The sequence below is a fragment of the Erigeron canadensis genome, chromosome 5 (assembly GCF_010389155.1).
Source record: "Erigeron canadensis isolate Cc75 chromosome 5, C_canadensis_v1, whole genome shotgun sequence".
Lineage (NCBI taxonomy): Eukaryota > Viridiplantae > Streptophyta > Magnoliopsida > Asterales > Asteraceae > Erigeron > Erigeron canadensis.
The window spans coordinates 23,793,223-23,810,851 of NC_057765.1; the positions used below are offsets into that span (position 1 = coordinate 23,793,223).

A 17,629-nucleotide genomic window follows, 5' to 3' on the forward strand; every position below is an offset into this window, starting at 1 on the left:
GAATGTTGCACAACTTTTCTTTCGTGATGTGTATCAATTGCATGGTTTGCCTACTTCTATTGATCTGATCGGGATACCCGGTTTTTGAGTCACTTTTGGCGTAGTTTATGGAGGGTGGTAAATACTCAGCTCAAGTTCAGTAGTGCTTATCACCCACAGACTGATGGGCAAACCGAAGTTGTTAATCGCTCACTTGGTAATTTATTGAGGTGTTTAGTTGGTGATCATGTCAAGGCATGGGATCAAAAGTTGTGTCAAGCTGAGTTTGCTCATAATCATGCTATGAATCGAAGTACTGGTTTCAGTCCATTTCAGGTCGTTTATTCATCTCAGCCCAGAGGACCGCTTGATTTAATGTCACTTCCTGTTTCTGGCTCTGTTCCCAAGAAGGTCCAAGATTTTGTAGAGGGGTTACATGAAGTTCACAAGACTGTTCATGACAATTTGAGTAAAGCCAATGCAAAGTACAAACAGGTTGTAGATCAAAAGCATAGGCATGTTGATTTTGAGGAAGGTGAGTTTGTTTGGGCTTTTTTAACTAAAGATCCCTTTTCAGTTGGAGAGTACAACAAGCTTTCAGCCAAGAAGATTAGACCTGTTGAAATTGTGCAGAAGATTAGTCCCAATGCTTATCGTCTAAAGCTGCCTAGCCATATTCGTTGTTCAGACGTGTTTAATGTGAAGCATTTGCTGCCTTATCATGGTGAATCTTCAGATGATGATGTTGATGTAAATTCGAGGGCGAATTTTTTCTACCCAGGAGGGAATGATGCAGGCCCAAGCCCAACCATTGAGGACCAGGCCCTTTTGTTTTTAGAAAATCAAGACAAAAAGAGGCCAGCACAAAAATGGGCATAACTTTTGCTAGAAGGCTCCGTTTTGGGCGTGTGACCAGTCAAAACGACCGCAAAAACGAGACGCATCAAACTGCAAGCTGCCAAAGTCGACCTTCGAGCCCCGAAATGGCCTTTTTCTATGAATTTTGGACCATTTTGTATGTTTTTTCGGTTTTTTTGGACTTTCTTTTGGTTATAACTTTCGGCCCACTTGTATTTTAGCGCCCATTCGAATTTTGCAGCTTTATTTATATGTATCTGGATATGGGGAAATGATCAGTTTATGATAAATCAAACATTCATTATTTCCCTATTCACAATGTGTGTTTAGTATGAGAATCCAGATTATCGGTATTCAATCTGAATCAACCATAATTTGAAGAATTGTTTTCCTGGTATTCTTTGAATGAACGGAATCAATTAGTTATCTTAAGTTTCCGTTGCGTCAATATATATATTATTTAACCAAATATTTCAACTATTTAGTTATTAATTTAGTATATTATAGCTTATTTTTTTAAAATTTTGAGTATAGAAATCTCAAGCATGTTTTATAATAAAAAAAAAATCACAATTCAACACATAAGACAATTTTTTTTTTTTTATTGAAAATCTTTTTTCTGCAAAATAAAATAAAAAAAGTAATAAATTACTTAAGTTATTTACCCACGGATGCAACTTCTAAAACATTTTACTCTTGCGTTGGTATTATGTATGATAAATGATTAATCCTCTTAATATAATAGCCTAAGTACTCTTAATTTTTTGATAAAGACATGTGAAAAAATCAGGAAGTAAGATTAGACTAAAGAATCAGTGATATCCATATGTCACCATTTAAAGCTATTAGGAGTATTATTAGGCTAATTTTTTAAAATGATAAATCATTTTCCATGTTATCTTAGCTTTAAATTGTTTCAAGTCTTTTTAGGTCTTCTATGATGTGTAACATATGCAACGACGACCACATATTTTGATAACTTTAAAACACCTTTTAAAGAAAAAAAAAACCATCGAATTGAATAGTAAAAAGCATTGACTAGACTTAGTAGTATACAAACATACAAAGACTTTCCCTCCAACATGAAATTACTTCACAAGTACCTTTTTGAGACCTTTCTTAATTTTATTGAATGTTTTGAAACATTCTTTCTTAATTATTAAGTGTCGTTTACTCTTTAACTTTGTGTCTTTGTTACCTTGAGCTGAATGGTTCAAGAAGTTGTTAATCTCGTTTAGTATTATGACTTAATAATTAGCTAAAGGAGATGGGAAGGAGCTTTCCATTTTTACTTGTTTGCTTCTTTAGTAGTTTGTTCATACTGGTTAATGGGAATCTCGAAGGTCTGTTTTTTTCCCCCATGATTCTTTATATATGTTTTTAAATTTTGATTTTGCATGTCTAAGTGACCCATTTGACATGCAAACCCACAATATTAATCAGGTTTGATTCAGATATTTTAATGTAATTGGATTAACTTGTTTGACCTATCAAGTCATAATAACAAATCATATGAGTTTAGTGGTGCAAAGTACATGCTTATATGTATATCTTAAGGGCAAAAGGGACGGGGTCCGGCGGCAACGCCCTTGGGAGCAGGATCCAAGGGGCGGCGCAGGTCTAAAGGGCAGAGATTCTGGCAGGGGTAGAGTAAAGTTACGAATTTAGCAGTTATGGGCGCTGAAACCCATCATTCTATTGATTACGAATTCTCAAGAATTCTGTGGTTCACACACACTCTCAAACACAAACATATAGAATATTCTCTAATCTCTAATCGTATCCGATTGAATATTTTGGGGTGAACCGCCGAATTGATTCAATCTGAAAGTGTTTCACGCCTTCAAAGATTGAACTTATATCCTGTTTTTGTTCGTTTTGTTATATACCTCCAACAGTCAGTATTAGAAATTTCTGACCGCAACTTTTAGTGGGTCGGGTTAGGGTCAGAGATTTTCAACCCGCGAACCCTACCCAGGTCAACCTTATCAACATCACTTACAAATTTGACTGTCTATATTTAACTGCTTCATACCTCGTCTTTGATGGAATTGGGTGGTGGTGGTGTTGTTGTGGTCGTAATAGTTTTGCTTAATCAAATTCACAAATCAAATTGGTTATACTCATAAGTGCAAGATGTATATGTATATAGGTGATGCATTGTATGCTTTTAAGGAGAAATTCACCGATCCTACCAACGTTTTGCAAAGTTGGGATCAGACCCTCCCAAATCCATGTACATGGTTTCATGTTACCTGCAATCCTGAGAATAATGTTATTCGAGTGTAAGCTTATTTATTTATATGTTACTACAGAAATTTAATCTACCTTAGTTTTTTGGCCTTAGATGAATGGATGGTATTAAGATAAATGTGTGTGGGGGTTTTGTGTTGCCGTAGTGATCTTGGAGGCGCGAATTTGTCTGGTCAATTAGCTCCAGATCTTGGTCAACTTACGAATTTACAGTCTTTGTAAGTCTTTACCTTTGGTATCTAAGTCTTTGTGACATTATTAAGATGGTTAAGTACTTATAAATGTATCCAGCTTTAGACCGAGATATATCTATAATATTTATCTAACTTCAAATGTTGCTACAACTTTAAAAAATTGCTATTGTACTTATCTGGTGGTATGTTTGCTGACATAAAACTTACCACCGGATATATAGAGTAACAACATTTTAAAGTTGGATGACACAGTACAAGCGTTCTTACCAAAGCACTTATCGCTTACAAATACAGTGACATTTCCCAAAATGGATGTGTTCTTAACAGGGCTCTTTATAATAATAACATCACTGGCAATATTCCGTCTGAGCTTGGGAATTTAACACGGTTGTCGAGTTTGGATCTGTATCAGAATCAGTTAGACGGTGACATTCCAGCTACGTTAGGCAAGCTTCAGAAACTTCGTTCCCTGTATGATCTCATATCATTCATACTGAAAATTTTATTTTCTTCTTTTAGATTCTTCACTATATGCAAATGTACCAATAGATTATCAATTATGATTGTCTTGAAAATCACGGTATTGTTGTACTGCTGTTTCTGCAAGGATAGTCGTCTCAATAACAACAAGTTGAGTGGAACAATTCCCGATTCCTTAACTACTATATATACTTTACAAGTTCTGTAAGTATTATTGTTGGTTCATTTTTTATTTCTATTTGTGCATGTATAATCTTTGCAACAAAGCTAACCTTGTACGGTACCTTTCTATCACAGTGATCTATCATTTAACCTTTTAAGTGGACGTATTCCTGTCAATGGATCATTCACGAATTTCACGGATCTCAGGTTTGTTGTTAGGTGTATAATGTGTAAAGTTATATGATTACGCCAAGATGTAGATTTTTAAATTTATCTTTTTCAGTTTCCGCAATAATACCCAGCTGATATTTCCAACTCCTGTTGGACTAGCTCCAGCACCTAATTCGCCATCTCCTTCAGGTATTTTTCATTACGTCATGGTCACTTGATGCCTTTGGTTAGAATAATTCCTTTTGTTGGACATGGTTCAACATTGATTTGTTAACATAGTAACTTTGGTGTTTCCTTAGTTAACATGGCAAGCAGAAATTGAGAGATGCATATATAATTATATATTCATTTGTCTAGATCTCTAACTTTGGATTACACATCATTAACCTCATACAAAAGCTAAAACTTATCGAAACGAGACCCTACCCTTACTGTATACTTATAGTATGGAAAGCATATTTCCTGAATATCACATCAATGTATAGCCATACATTGGGTAAGGAATCATCACCATCTAATTGTATATGCAACTGCGATTTTAGGCGGCAACGATAACACTGCAGCTATTGCTGGAGGAGTTGCTGCTGGTACTGCTCTTCTTTTTGGGACCCTGATTGCACTTGCTTTCTGGCAGTGTAGACAGCCACCAGATCGTTTCTTTGATTTGCCTGGTGAGTAACTTTGACATGATAAACGCTTGATTTTGGATCCTAATGCATAGAGATGGCAATACTTGGCTACACTAGATTATTTCAATAGTAATCTAGTCTTTTGAGTGATATGATTAAATGTTTAATAAATATATTTTGGGTGACTTTCGACCCATTTGAATCATCTTATTTAACAATAATCATTGACCTATCAAAAAATAAACATAACTGAAATTAATTCATTCATAGGTAACCATAATTCTTGACCCATTAAAGGTGAATGGGTCAAAAACTCAAAATCTCCACCTCTATTATTAACTTGCTTTCTATGATTTTGATTCTTTAATTGCAGCTGAGGAAGACCCTGAAAATCATCTGGGACAACTAAAGAGATTTTCTCTACGTGAACTACAAGTGGCAACCGACAGTTTTAGTAAAAAGAACATTCTTGGACGAGGTGGATTTGGTAAAGTTTACAAAGGACGGTTAACTGATGGAAGCCTGGTGGCGGTAAAAAGACTTAAAGAGGAACGTAAATATGGTGACGAATTGCAGTTTCAAATGGAGGTCGAAATTATCAGTTTGGCAGTACATCGGAATCTACTTCGTCTAATAGGATTTTGCATGACACCAACTGAACGATTGCTCGTGTATCCATATATGGTCAATGGCAGTGTAGCATCATGTCTAAAAGGTACAAACTATACCATCTAGTCATCTAGCTCTCCTCTAAAAGAAATCACAGTTTTGACTTTTTAGGTCAATGCATGACTTTTGTTATTGATATTGTACTGTGTGGTGCGAAGTATTTGTACAAACAACATCTCATTTAATTATGTATTATTTACTTCACAATATGTTTTATCTGAAAGATGAGGGAAAATCAACTAGTTATCTAAAAGATGAGGGAAAATGGTTTGAGCAGGTTTTGAATAAACCCAAAATGTAATGATATTGCATGGTGCATACAGCATAAATTTGCCTTATTCGTTACTATTTTCGTGATATATTTTCTTAATTGTATGGAAAATCGTTTTAGAAATTGGGAAGATAGTGTTTGAGTCAACCCATATCGACCTGTACCAAGCGTACTCGCTGCCTCATGTTTATACCATATATTTTATCAAACATCCTTGACCACAGACCTAAATGTCCTCCTATATCTCCACCTCTAATCCAAAACATAAATATAGAGATATCTATATATGAATGAAGCCTCTTAGACTTCAGGCCAATAATATGTATAAAGCTAAAGTGCTAAATTAAAATTAATTGCAGGTCGACCCAATACAAAACCTGCACTTGATTGGGCAACAAGGAAACGAATTGCAGTAGGGACTGCACGGGGTCTTGCTTATTTACATGAGCATTGTACACCTAAGATCATTCACCGTGACGTGAAAGCTGCAAATATAATGTTAGATGAGGAGTTTGAAGCAGTTGTTGGAGACTTTGGGTTGGCTAGGCTCTTGGACTGGAAAGCTACTCATGTTACAACAGCAGTTCGAGGTACTATTGGACACATAGCCCCAGAGTATATATCCACGGGGAGATCTTCAGAAAAAACCGACGTTTATGGGTATGGTGTGATGCTTTTGGAACTTATTACAGGGCAACAGGCCTATGATCTTGCTCGCCTTCAGAAAGATGAATCGGTCATGTTGCTCGAGTGGGTAAGCATCCTTGTGCTTCTTGTTGCCATGCACAATAATGTTGGCCCTTGCAATCAATTGGAATCATTTACATGATCTGACATAAAATGGACCATTTTGAATATATGTCAGTCATTTCAAAGAGTACCTTTGAAAGTTCAAGCTAAAATTTTGCTAAAAATAATATTGTTAAACATTTCAACCAATTTAATGTATATTTGAAACATTATCTTGTTAAAAAAAGGGTAAATGGGTGGGAACCCTCTGGTCTCATGTACCGTTTTTGGTACTCAGAACGCACACCGCATACAACTCATGTCTGGTAAGTCACCATTGTCACACATGGGACCACAAGATATAGTTTCTTAATTTGCCTTTGGCAAGTTTTGAACTTGTGACCTCTAGCCTTTATTTGTGGGTCCATGTGCTCACATGATGGCAGTACCACTGGGGTTTTACCCCATTGGTATTGAAACATTATCTTGTTACTTGCCACATATATTGTATAATTATAGCAAGTATGAATATGCCCATGGGGCATATTAGATTAGGAGAGTTTTCTGACATGTTCATATTAAGTTGTTCAATGATCAAGTTTGGAACTGTTTAGGTGAAAGGACTTCTGCAGGATAAGAAGTTAGAGACACTGGTCGACGCAGAGTTAGAAGTTGATGTTGTTAATGACGATGTGGAAAAATTGGTACAGATTGCTCTGTTGTGCACACAAGAAATAGCAATGGAACGACCTAGTATGTCAGAAGTTATCAGAATGCTGGAAGGTGATGGTTTAGATAACAAGTGGGAGAAGTGGCAGAACGATGATATATCCCGGCGAAAGTTTAGCAACATAAACACTTCATATCCTGATTTTATTCAAATAATTTCGAATTACACTCCTAGCGCAGATCAATTGTCTGCTCCTAGATGATCAAGCCATCATGGTTTCTGATTCTGTTATCTCTTTTTTATTTCTGCTTCCACCCACATTAGGATATCAGTTGAACATTCTCCATGTCCGTACATTGTTCAAAGCATTAATATTGTAAGGGTCACAATTTTCATCTACACAATTGTTCATAAACACATTATTATCCATCATAGGAAAAAAGTGATCTCATTAATCGATTAATGTAAAAGGAATATCATACTCTATGCATTTGAACTCCATTTACCGAATCTAATCTCTACAAATGAATCCCAAAAATTAAAATTGCTGAATGACAAAAACAATAAATGGTATCTAGATAATTGCAAAAGACATCTTCATTTCCTTCCAACAGTCCCGGAACGTGGCTTGCCTTTAACCTCACCCTCCTGCCATACACAAGAACTATATTAAGTCAAATACAATAACAATACAAAAACAAACCAGATTTTACATACATCTATAACTTGTGGGATTTATCATTGAATCTAAAAATATTTTGTCCATTCCAACATGGGCAGAAAATAAAAACACCTATGCAAAGGAACTCATTTAAGCATACCTGGGGCAAGTGCAAGTAAATGGACGTCTTTGCTGTCGATGGGTTATGATTTTCGGCACCCTTGCTCCAATCATAACATACCTATAGATAGCACCCATAGATCAAACCACAGAGTCAGCTCAATCTCAGAAATATAAGTGGCAAGAATGTGTAGGCATGGTGGGTTGGGTAAAGGGTTAAAATGACTGCAAAAAAAAGGTAATTTGTATATAGGTCAAAATAGGTCCAGTCAAGTTAACCCAGTGAAATTGTCTTTCCTGTAAAAGTATTTAGATGCCTAATATATTGGATATGAATATGATTATAGAAACAGGAGGGGATTCCCTCAAGTTACCTAATATGACTAGTCATGTTAGGGTAAAATCTTGAGCCTTGGATTAAAACCAAGGGTCAAGATCCAAAGATTATCTTTGAATCTTGACCCTTGATTTATATTCAAGGGTCAAGATGTTTCCAACTTGATCCCTCAAGTTGAAAAAAACTTGAGGGGATCCCATCCATATAAAAACTATCAAATCAAAGTATACATAAATTAATGAATTAATAAATTAAGAGATTTAAAACAAGGGCTAAGTATCTTGTAATGTAACAAACTTTGAATGAATGTCTATAGTAAGAAATTAAGAGGTTTAAACCAAGGGTCAATAAACATTTTTTAAAGTTGTTTACATACAATACACAAAACTCTAGTTATTTCCTATTATAGACATTCGTCCAAAGTTTGTTACATTCCAGGATACTTATCCCTTAAAACAATGACTCTGCACTTTTGGTGACTTTCAACAGTTTAACCCGCTTGACCCATAGCTTTGTTGGTAAACTTTTAAACAGGATATGTTAATAAACGATGAAATCTAGCTAGATGACCAATTACTTAACAAATTGGTTGATATTGCCGCCTCTACAAATAAAAATATAGATATATATACACGTCACATGTGTAACAAAGGCATACCGCATAAGCATATATGGAGCCATCGTTGTTAAAGCTACTGCAAGGTATAGCTTGATTGCACCGTGACATTGCCTGCAGAACCATTTCAAAAGCAAACAGCATATCAAACAACCTAGTATACAAACAGGGTATGCACAAAGACATGATATCGCTCTGGAAATACTGCAATATCTTCAATGATATGAAGAAAGTTTAACATCATTTCTTCAAGTCATCTATTTCACTTTAATAATCTAGGTTCAGAAACCTAAAGTGATTAAAGTAAAGTCCAGAGAAGAATCATATCACCAAATGGTTTGCAAGGACATACCTTTAGTCTTTGTTTGCTATCTTTGTCCCAAAAATTAAATGCACCATCTGATCCGGCGGTTGCAAATGTCTGATGAACCTGAACAATAAAAACCGATAGCCAAGGATTGTATGTCGTCAGGTCGGTGTCCCAAACCATTTTTCATATTTTCCATAAACTAGTGTCAGCTAGAATTAAAATATACTATTATATCAACAAGAATATACTTGAGGCTGCTTTCAACCCAGTTGAACAGTTTCTGTTGGTTTAATTGGTTTAGTGTTAAGTTTTATGTTGCATGAAATAAGGAATTCAAGTCTTCATGTGTGACTGCATAGTTTGAGACTTGAATATGCACGTGGATTTTATGTTTCATTGTTTATCTAGTTAGTTAGACTTAGTATTTGGTTTGACCAGGTTTCATGGAAGTGTACATTGAGAGTGGTACATAGTGGTTAAAAACATTGGTCATGTACCAAATACATAGGTTTAGTTATTTATTCCTTATTTTCTGCATAAGTACGTTACTCTGAAAGGCTATATATATAACCACCTATGGATTGAATAAAGAGTGTGCTTTCATTTACCCTTTATCACTTTCTCTGCAAACTTTATTATTGAAATATTGAACAAATATCTTTTTCTTCACTATATACACTTACCTATACAAAACAGTGAGTTTGAGAGTGAAAGTTCACATTTGATATCCAACAGTTTCCTATTAATCTAATTCTTTCGATTATATCCCTTTGACCAGGAGAAACACTCAAACACAACATGAAATGACTCATAAGTAAATGAGTCAGAATTTCGAGCTGAGTGTTTAGTAATTTTTTCAAGTAAGTTGGTTGTTTAGGAACGAAAGGTCTAGTTCAAACTTCATAGGTTTGACATGCTAATCTCTGTACAAACAAGTTGTGGACCAACAAATTTGCATTATGCTTCTTATTCACATGTAAAAGTAATCAGATAGATAACTTACTGGATGAAAGTTAAGAGAATTGACAGAGTAGATCTCGGTTCCCTCTCTGTGGCATTTAAATGTGAAATTCTTACTTTGTTGTTGTTCGTCAAGATGGTGCACACCAACCCTTCCTTCAATCGACCCAACCTATAAAGCAAAGCTACTTATCATAACAAAACTATTCAGTGAAAGCAAAAAGCATTATAACAAAAGGTGGAGAAAAATTGACGTACCAAGAAACCTTGTTGATCGGGAAATGCAGCAACACACCTTGTTTGGTATTTCAAAGGAGAAACGATTCTCTTATATTCTGTCTGTTGAACATATAATTTAACTGATTAACTCAATTGGCAACTATTAAAAGATGCAGCATGTGCTTCCACATACACATACAAACACAAAATCATAAAAGACTACTCTCTCGTATTATATACAAACTAGACATGGCAAAATGAGCGGCTGGTTGGACCATAAGAATTTTAATTCTCTTATAGAACTAGTACGTCAACTATGATTTACAGAAATAATGCAAACTAGAAAAATTATACCAAAGAGCTGGTATACAATAAACATTCAATTTGGGCTACGTTTTCCGTTTAACCACTTTCTTGTAAGGCTTTTCTTTTTATTTTACCATTGAAACATTTACCCAAAGGTTTTACAACTTGAATAATTGCCAACTCTATCTGTAACCACCATACAAATAACTCTAAAAAATGATAAGGTCTAATCATGAATAACATTAAACGGTTTACCTGAGGATTTTGCAAGTTGAAAGCTATAAGATTTCTATCAGCGGTGGCAACGACCATCAGGGGATGTCTCACTGTAAGAGAATAACAGCGGTCTGGAAGTTGTTGAGTGTGAACAGGATTAGATTGCCTCAAGTCCCAGTACCTAAAAAATTGTGCCAAATAAAAAAAATTAAGTTGAAAATAATCAACATATTTAATATAAAATCATTGACTTCGTTAAAAACAAAAAGACCAAAAGAACATAAAAAGGTAGGCTTGTATTTACTTGAGCACATTAACATGTGCAGACTTGAGACAATTTCCTGTGTAAAATCAATTGTACACCTAACTAGTCATCAATAAAAGTTGATAATTAACAATACCAAACAAACCCTTTGAATAACTGAAAGTCTGAACCCATCCTTACACACGCAAGATCATGCCCAAATTAGTTGAGTACCAGCACTATTTTCACGTATTCTTTAAGAAAACGAACAATATGCTCCCTTTCTTATTAGAGAGAAAAGATACTGCAACACTTCATAATAGTTCTAACATACAATCCATGATCACCTATTGTGACGGATCATCAATATATTCAGCCTTAACTACAGGTTGCAAGATGGGTGAGACGCAGCTTATGTAACTTGTTGCTTGACTGGAAAAACTATTTTGGTCCAAAAATTAGGTTTTTATAAGCAATTAGAGTATCGGGTATAATATTTATCATAAGCAGTTTTTAAATGCACTTTGGGCAACTTTCAATCCATTAGATCCGTTAGTACTTTAGCTGGTCTTTTTATTTTCTGAAAAGAGACTCAAACATAATCCGAATTTCCATTCAAACGGATTGATATTGATACATATAATGAATACTTATCAAAATATATCATAGGCCACATCAATAATAATATAAAATTTAAAATATCCCTAAAATCAAGAATATTAGACAATATTGCACACCTTAGAGTCTTATCCCAGCTTCCTGAAACTAAAAGGCTCATCTCTGGAATCCAAGCAACCTGAGTCACTGGGGCATCATGCATTGCCACAGTTGTCGGTTGACCACCAGACAGTAAAGGCCACATCTTTACTTGCTTGTCACAACCTCCAGAAAAGACTGTTGATCCATCATCCTTCCATGCTGAGCATAAAACCTTAAAAAATATAGTCGATCATCAAAAAACCAAGATCATGCTTATAAACTCACTACTTAGAGGTAAGTTGAACTGCGTTTTTAGTATGCTGCAATGGTTGCGTCAGGATGGATTCACCACCAGACGCATTTTCAAGTTACCAAACTAAAGTATATTGTGAAGGTGACTTCAACCTGTTTGACTAGATTGTTTTATTTTGACTGACTAACTTGATTTTACCCATTAAAGATTAAGCAAACACAAATCAGCCCAATAATGCGTAAACAGAAAAGAATTCATGTCACAGAAGAAGTTGGTGTTACCGGTTGATCATGAGCCATCGATATCTTTGCCACAGTGCTAACTGAAGTCCCGTTTTTGGTTACCTCCCAACATCTCACCTGCAATCATCCCATAGATTAAATTTCAAGAAAAAAAAAAGTATGTTTGAAGTTTGAACAAGTAGATTCCCATATAATTATAGATATCAAGAAACCTTTACAAACTGTGAATAAAGGATGTTTTTAAATAAATTCATAAACTGGTTATTGCATTTTGATATATCAAATAAGCAGTTTCGGGAGCTTTAGGGATTCCCAATCCAAACCCGCTACTCTAATTATATGTGAGTTGAAATAAGCAATACAGAAATAACTCAAAACAAGTTGTTTTACAATACAAGAAACATATAAGCAGTTTTCTGTAGTGTTTTGGATTGGTTATATTGTAATGTTTATCTAACTTTAGAAAACTACGCAAACAAAGATAAGCACTTAAATTAGCAAGTTAAGCTATCCACCAAACACCCTGTAAACAAACGATGTATTATACAAACCACTAAACACAGTTCAAAAAAACAACCTTAAGTTAGTCATGTACGCAGACTAACCGCTATCCTCATGGCCGTTTTAAAGACTGTTTTCTGTACCCATCCTAATACGTTTATCCAATACTGTTCTAACCCAGGTCTCTTTGGAGACCTTCAATACGACTACCGCTAACCCGTTTTACGAAAAATCTATATTATGTAAATGTACTAAAAAAACGAATAGAGTGGAAACAAGTAGATCATAAATTGCATAAAAAATGAAGTAAAAATACAAACCTGACTATCCCAAGAAGTGGCAACAAGGTAATTTGCTTTTGAACTAAAACAAAGACTTGATACACTATCACTTGGAGGTGATACAACCTATATATACACACATAAAACAAATATATAATTATATAACAGTACAAATTTATCAAAACCCCCCCAAAAAATATTTTTAAAAAAAAACTACCAACTGGGTGTTAATTAAAACAAATAAAAACAGTAAAATTGGTAAAACAAAAAAAAAAATAAAAAGATTGCTAATGGAAAGATTGAAGTACCTCAGCAGATTTGTTGGGGTTTGTATTGGAAGAAGCTGAATTCATGCCAAATGTTGACATTTTCTTGAAGAGAAAGTTAAAAAGTTTTCAACTTTATTAATTAATTGAACCCTAATAAATTGATTAAGAGAAGAAAAATGTGTACGGACTGCGGAAAGTAAAAGGGTTTTAGGGGGAAACTGAGAAAGATTGGAGAGTTGATAAAGACTTCGGATTTTAGGAAGTTTTAGCGTTGTAATGAAGCAACTTCTTGATTTTAGCTTCATTTCAACGGTTTTTTTATATCTCAAAATTTAGATTTAATTACATTTTCCGTCCCTGTAGTTTGCACCAACTTTCATGTATCATCTCTGGGTACATGAAATTACGCGTTTCATCTCTGGGTATAGAATTCCATTAACATATTTGGTCTGCGACCCAAAAGGACGTTAAGTATGTGGTCACTTGACATGCATATCGAGGGTATAATGGTCATCTCCTAATTACAGGGGCCAAACTGTAATTAACTCTACAGTTTTTTCATCATCATCTTCATATGAAATCTTTGGAAAAAAATATAATGAAAAGCCTAATAAAATGAGGAATCCTCATCAGAATATATCATAATTCATAACAGTAAAAGTTATTGATGTCAATACCATCCATCTTTTCACTCAACACAACACATCCAAACTAAAAAAAATAAAATTTCTTCAAGTCTTTAACTAATTCACCAAACACATCCCAAATATAACTACCTAAACCTAATCCCTTTATCCCAAATATGTATCTATCGAAACAATATATGTATCTATACATATATACATACCAACACATATTTTCCGGATCTACTACTTCAACCCAACAGTACTTGTACGCTTTAGCCGGATTTTCCAGATCTACGTACCAACCAAATCACCACCCAGCTACCGCTTGCCGCCGCAAATTCAACCGGCTGCCGGACACCAGGGGTGGCCATGGTAGAAAACTCTAACCGCCCATTTTTTCCTTTCCGCCGCCACTGACCACCACTGCCCTTCCGGCCGACCACCATGTGGTGGCTGATGGTTCGACTCAGCCTACCCTAGCTATTACTGGGTCGGGTTGTGAGCATGGGGCTGGTCTTGATGCGAAATTTTTTGTAAGTAAGATGTTAATTTTAGTGGGTTTTAGATATGAAGATTCAAGATTGTTTATTTTTATTGATGATGAATGTTTAATATGTTGTTGAAGATAATGGTTGATAAAAAAAAAAAAATAGGAGATGGGTTATGGTGTTTCTGGGTTTTTTTTTTTTTGATGTCTTCTCAAAACAAACCCTCGAACACACACATACATACAATGAAAATGGCGTCTGCAACTAGTTTCAGCGCTCAGATTTCAAACTTTAATGGCAGACCAAATTCTTCATCTTTCCGTAAGCTCTCTTTCTTTTTCTTTAATTAACTGTTTTATCAAGATTTATTAGCCATTAAAGTTTGCTACTTCAACTTATTTTTATTTCCTCATTCTCTCTCTCTCTCTCTCTCTCTCTCTCTCTCTCTAACATCACACACACACACATATACATCTGCTGCTACTGCACCATCTTTTTTACCGTTTGAATTGTACGGCTGTCACCATCAGCACCATCTCACCCACCGGACTAATTTTCCGGTCATCAGGCTTCCTCCACATAAACTATTTGGTTCCCTCTTTTCCCTCTTCCCCATCCTCTGTACTTGTTCTTGATATCTGTTTCTTATTTTACAAAGTGTTGTTCCAACTTTATATAAAACTTTATATATAAAAAAAAAGTTAAATTTGGTAAACTAAATCGGAGGAAACTTTTTGCTTTCTTTCCATCTTCTATCTTTCTTTCTACTTTCTTTTTGGAGTTTTTATTCTTTCTCATAAGTAACTTTATTATTTTTATTTTTATTTTTATAATAAATTTTTTTCTTATCTATAAAAGGCACTGTTGTAAAACTCACCGAGTAGAGTCGAGCACTCTCCGAATACTCGCTACAAGGTAGGGTGTCGAGTCGCCCGATTACTCCTAGTACTCTCCACCTTGACCGCCGAGTACTCACCGCATACACCCGAGTACTCCCAACTCGCTTGTCAACCGACCTGGGAACGATTAGTGACTTGCGCAACTTTGATAGAAGGGTATAAATTTTCTGTGTTGGGCTCCCGCTGCTCCCATTCGGAATTACTTTTTTAGTTTGGCTTAGCTACCACTATTGATCTATATATTTACGTACAGTATTATTATTATTGCCTTTGTTATTGGTGCTACCCCTTTTAATCTTTTATCAATTGCTATACATATAGATTGAATTTAGCCTATCTTTCTCTTTTTGGAGATTTTTTACTTATCATTATTACTATTATTATTAATATTGGAATTACTAATAATCTAGTTGGCTATAATTACTGTTAATACGGTGTGGTGATACTTGATATAACACCATTCAAGAAAACAACAATTTTATTGAAGATACATTCGAATTACAACAACAAAATTACAAGTAAAGGAAGTAGTACAAAACATTACAAGAAAGCAAAGTAAAGAATAAAACAGAAACAGAAAGAAAGGCAAAAACGGGCTGAGGATATGGTTAAACCAAGGTCCCTTAAAACTGATTTCGGGCCACCCAAGTGAACCCGACAGTTTCCCAGGGTACAACAGCCAAAGCAGTTAGTACTGCCGGAGTCAACCACAACCTAGAATTTACCTTCAAGAACTTCTTGAAGTGGAGTGAAAGAGAAAGAGAATTGAAGATGATCCAGGATGGAGAAAGTGTTAGTTTTCTTGTTATTATCATTCTGATCATTTACAAAACATATATAAATCAGATTTTGTTAAGTGGGAAACACCTGTTAACATAAGAAGGTTAACAACACATTAAAACAGATGTCACTTGCTGAACTAATGCAAGTGTTGTTCCAGGTGTTAAACCAGGAACAAAGGATCCCACTTAAGCCACAACCACTAACACTTGAGCCATCACACTTAGCCATAATCGAGCCATGTAAGCATAACCAAGCCACACTGAACTAGCCAAAAATAAAGACGGCTCAATAGCGTGCTAAGTGCAAAGTGCGCCACTAAAACGCCACATTACGCCTCATCGCCCACGACCCGGTCCCGGTCCCGGTCTCGGGCGCGGGCGCGTCGGGTGCTTCGCACCCTCCTAGCTCACTTGGGGTGTAGCCCCTTATAAGGAATTATAATTCCTCCAACACTCCTCCTTATAAACATACTTAATGTTTATTCTTCTACCAATGTGGGACACACTCACATTAGTTAATTATTCTTTCAACTCCTTTTAACATATCTATTAACTTGGATATTCTATGTTATTACATAAAATTTCCAACAATACTTTGCGTTTTTTTATTAGGGCGTGCTTATTAACGGTTGTTATATTTATTTGGTATTTATTGTAGTCTCTAGTCTGCCTTAGTTCAAGTTGTCTCTAACCTATGGTTATGTGAGGTCATGTCATTCAGATTCAGGGGCGGGTAGGCATAGGAGGGTTAAGGCTAGAGTATCGAGAACCTTTAAGATTAGATTCGGGAGCTGGAATGTAGGTACCCTTACGGGTAAGCTTTTTGAGCTAGGTGATGTCTTAACTAGGTGTAAAATAGACATTGCATGCTTTCAAGAAACTAGGTGGACGGGGAAAAGCACTAGGGAGCAAAATGGTTACAAGCTATGGTATTCAAGAAACTAGTTTTGTTTAACTATTTTAATTGACTTAAAGGTTTCCAACAAATCTTAATCCCTTTATTTTATTATTTTTATCTTCATATATATCAAAAGACAATTGATCTAACTATTTTATTAATTTATATTTGTTGTCAGGCTTTATGCATAAACATTAAATTAGCAAATAGGGATAAATGAAAATTCAGTACAAAAATAGGGATAAAATTGAAATACCGATCATATCCATGTAATCGGTTCGATATTCAATTTTTACTTTCGGTTTCAGTATTTATCAGTTTTAGTACAGTTCCGTACCAAAAAACATCACTATTAAATAGTATTATATTTGATAATTTAGATGTGATCGCCACATACTCATATATGATGAGTTAGCAGCCATATTAGGCACCAAATATAAAATGGTAATCGGTTACCTATTAAACTTTACATCATATAACCCAAAAAATATCGGTCCATATGTCACATACTCAAGTAGGCCATTACATTAATTAATTATTTTGTCATAGTTCGTTACATTCATATGTCATTATTCCAAATATATACTCTGACTCATTTTACATTAAAAACCATATACCACTGACGCCCACCCCCCCT

At 35.1% G+C, this 17,629-nt stretch overlaps 2 protein-coding genes across 3 annotated transcripts; one reads left to right on the forward strand and one right to left on the reverse strand.

Annotated features, from left to right (window-relative positions):
• The first annotated feature begins 1,969 nt into the window (after window positions 1-1,969).
• Window positions 1,970-7,464, forward strand: LOC122599873 (BRASSINOSTEROID INSENSITIVE 1-associated receptor kinase 1-like). Of its 2 annotated transcripts, XM_043772474.1 has the most exons (11): window positions 1,973-2,180; window positions 2,990-3,122; window positions 3,237-3,308; window positions 3,612-3,755; window positions 3,897-3,968; window positions 4,062-4,133; window positions 4,210-4,286; window positions 4,640-4,768; window positions 5,100-5,441; window positions 6,026-6,420; window positions 7,010-7,464. In XM_043772474.1, exons 1-11 carry the CDS (start codon window positions 2,105-2,107, stop codon window positions 7,325-7,327), a joined length of 1,830 nt encoding a protein of 609 aa, XP_043628409.1. In that variant the 5' UTR covers window positions 1,973-2,104; the 3' UTR covers window positions 7,328-7,464. The 2 variants fall into 2 exon arrangements, with proteins under 2 accessions (XP_043628408.1, XP_043628409.1); XM_043772473.1 differs by having other exon boundaries at window positions 1,970-2,180; window positions 3,612-3,968.
• A 5-nt stretch (window positions 7,465-7,469) lies between these two features.
• On the reverse strand, window positions 7,470-13,564 carry LOC122599874 (protein RAE1-like). Its single transcript, XM_043772475.1, has 11 exons — window positions 13,339-13,564; window positions 13,070-13,156; window positions 12,288-12,365; window positions 11,792-11,985; window positions 10,850-10,991; window positions 10,328-10,408; window positions 10,113-10,241; window positions 9,152-9,229; window positions 8,842-8,913; window positions 7,887-7,967; window positions 7,470-7,713 (listed from the first exon to the last, which is right to left on the reverse strand). The coding sequence occupies exons 1-11, from the start codon at window positions 13,396-13,398 to the stop codon at window positions 7,663-7,665; spliced, it is 1,053 nt and encodes a 350-aa protein (XP_043628410.1). The 5' UTR covers window positions 13,399-13,564; the 3' UTR covers window positions 7,470-7,662.
• Between the last annotated feature and the right edge of the window lie 4,065 nt (window positions 13,565-17,629).

Excerpts from the sequence above, each read along its gene's own strand:
- LOC122599873 (XM_043772473.1), top strand. The coding sequence starts at position 2,105 with ATGGGAAGGAGCTTTCCATTTTTACTTGTTTGCTTCTTTAGTAGTTTG. Across the intron at positions 3,123-3,236 it reads GAGAATAATGTTATTCGAGT|TGATCTTGGAGGCGCGAATT; the intron begins GTAAGCTTATTT and ends GTGTTGCCGTAG. Across the intron at positions 5,442-6,025 it reads TGTAGCATCATGTCTAAAAG|GTCGACCCAATACAAAACCT; the intron begins GTACAAACTATA and ends AATTAATTGCAG.
- LOC122599874 (XM_043772475.1), bottom strand. The coding sequence starts at position 13,398 with ATGTCAACATTTGGCATGAATTCAGCTTCTTCCAATACAAACCCCAAC. Across the intron at positions 12,366-13,069 it reads CCACTTCTTGGGATAGTCAG|GTGAGATGTTGGGAGGTAAC; the intron begins GTTTGTATTTTT and ends GGATGATTGCAG. Across the intron at positions 8,914-9,151 it reads ATAGCAAACAAAGACTAAAG|GCAATGTCACGGTGCAATCA; the intron begins GTATGTCCTTGC and ends ATGGTTCTGCAG.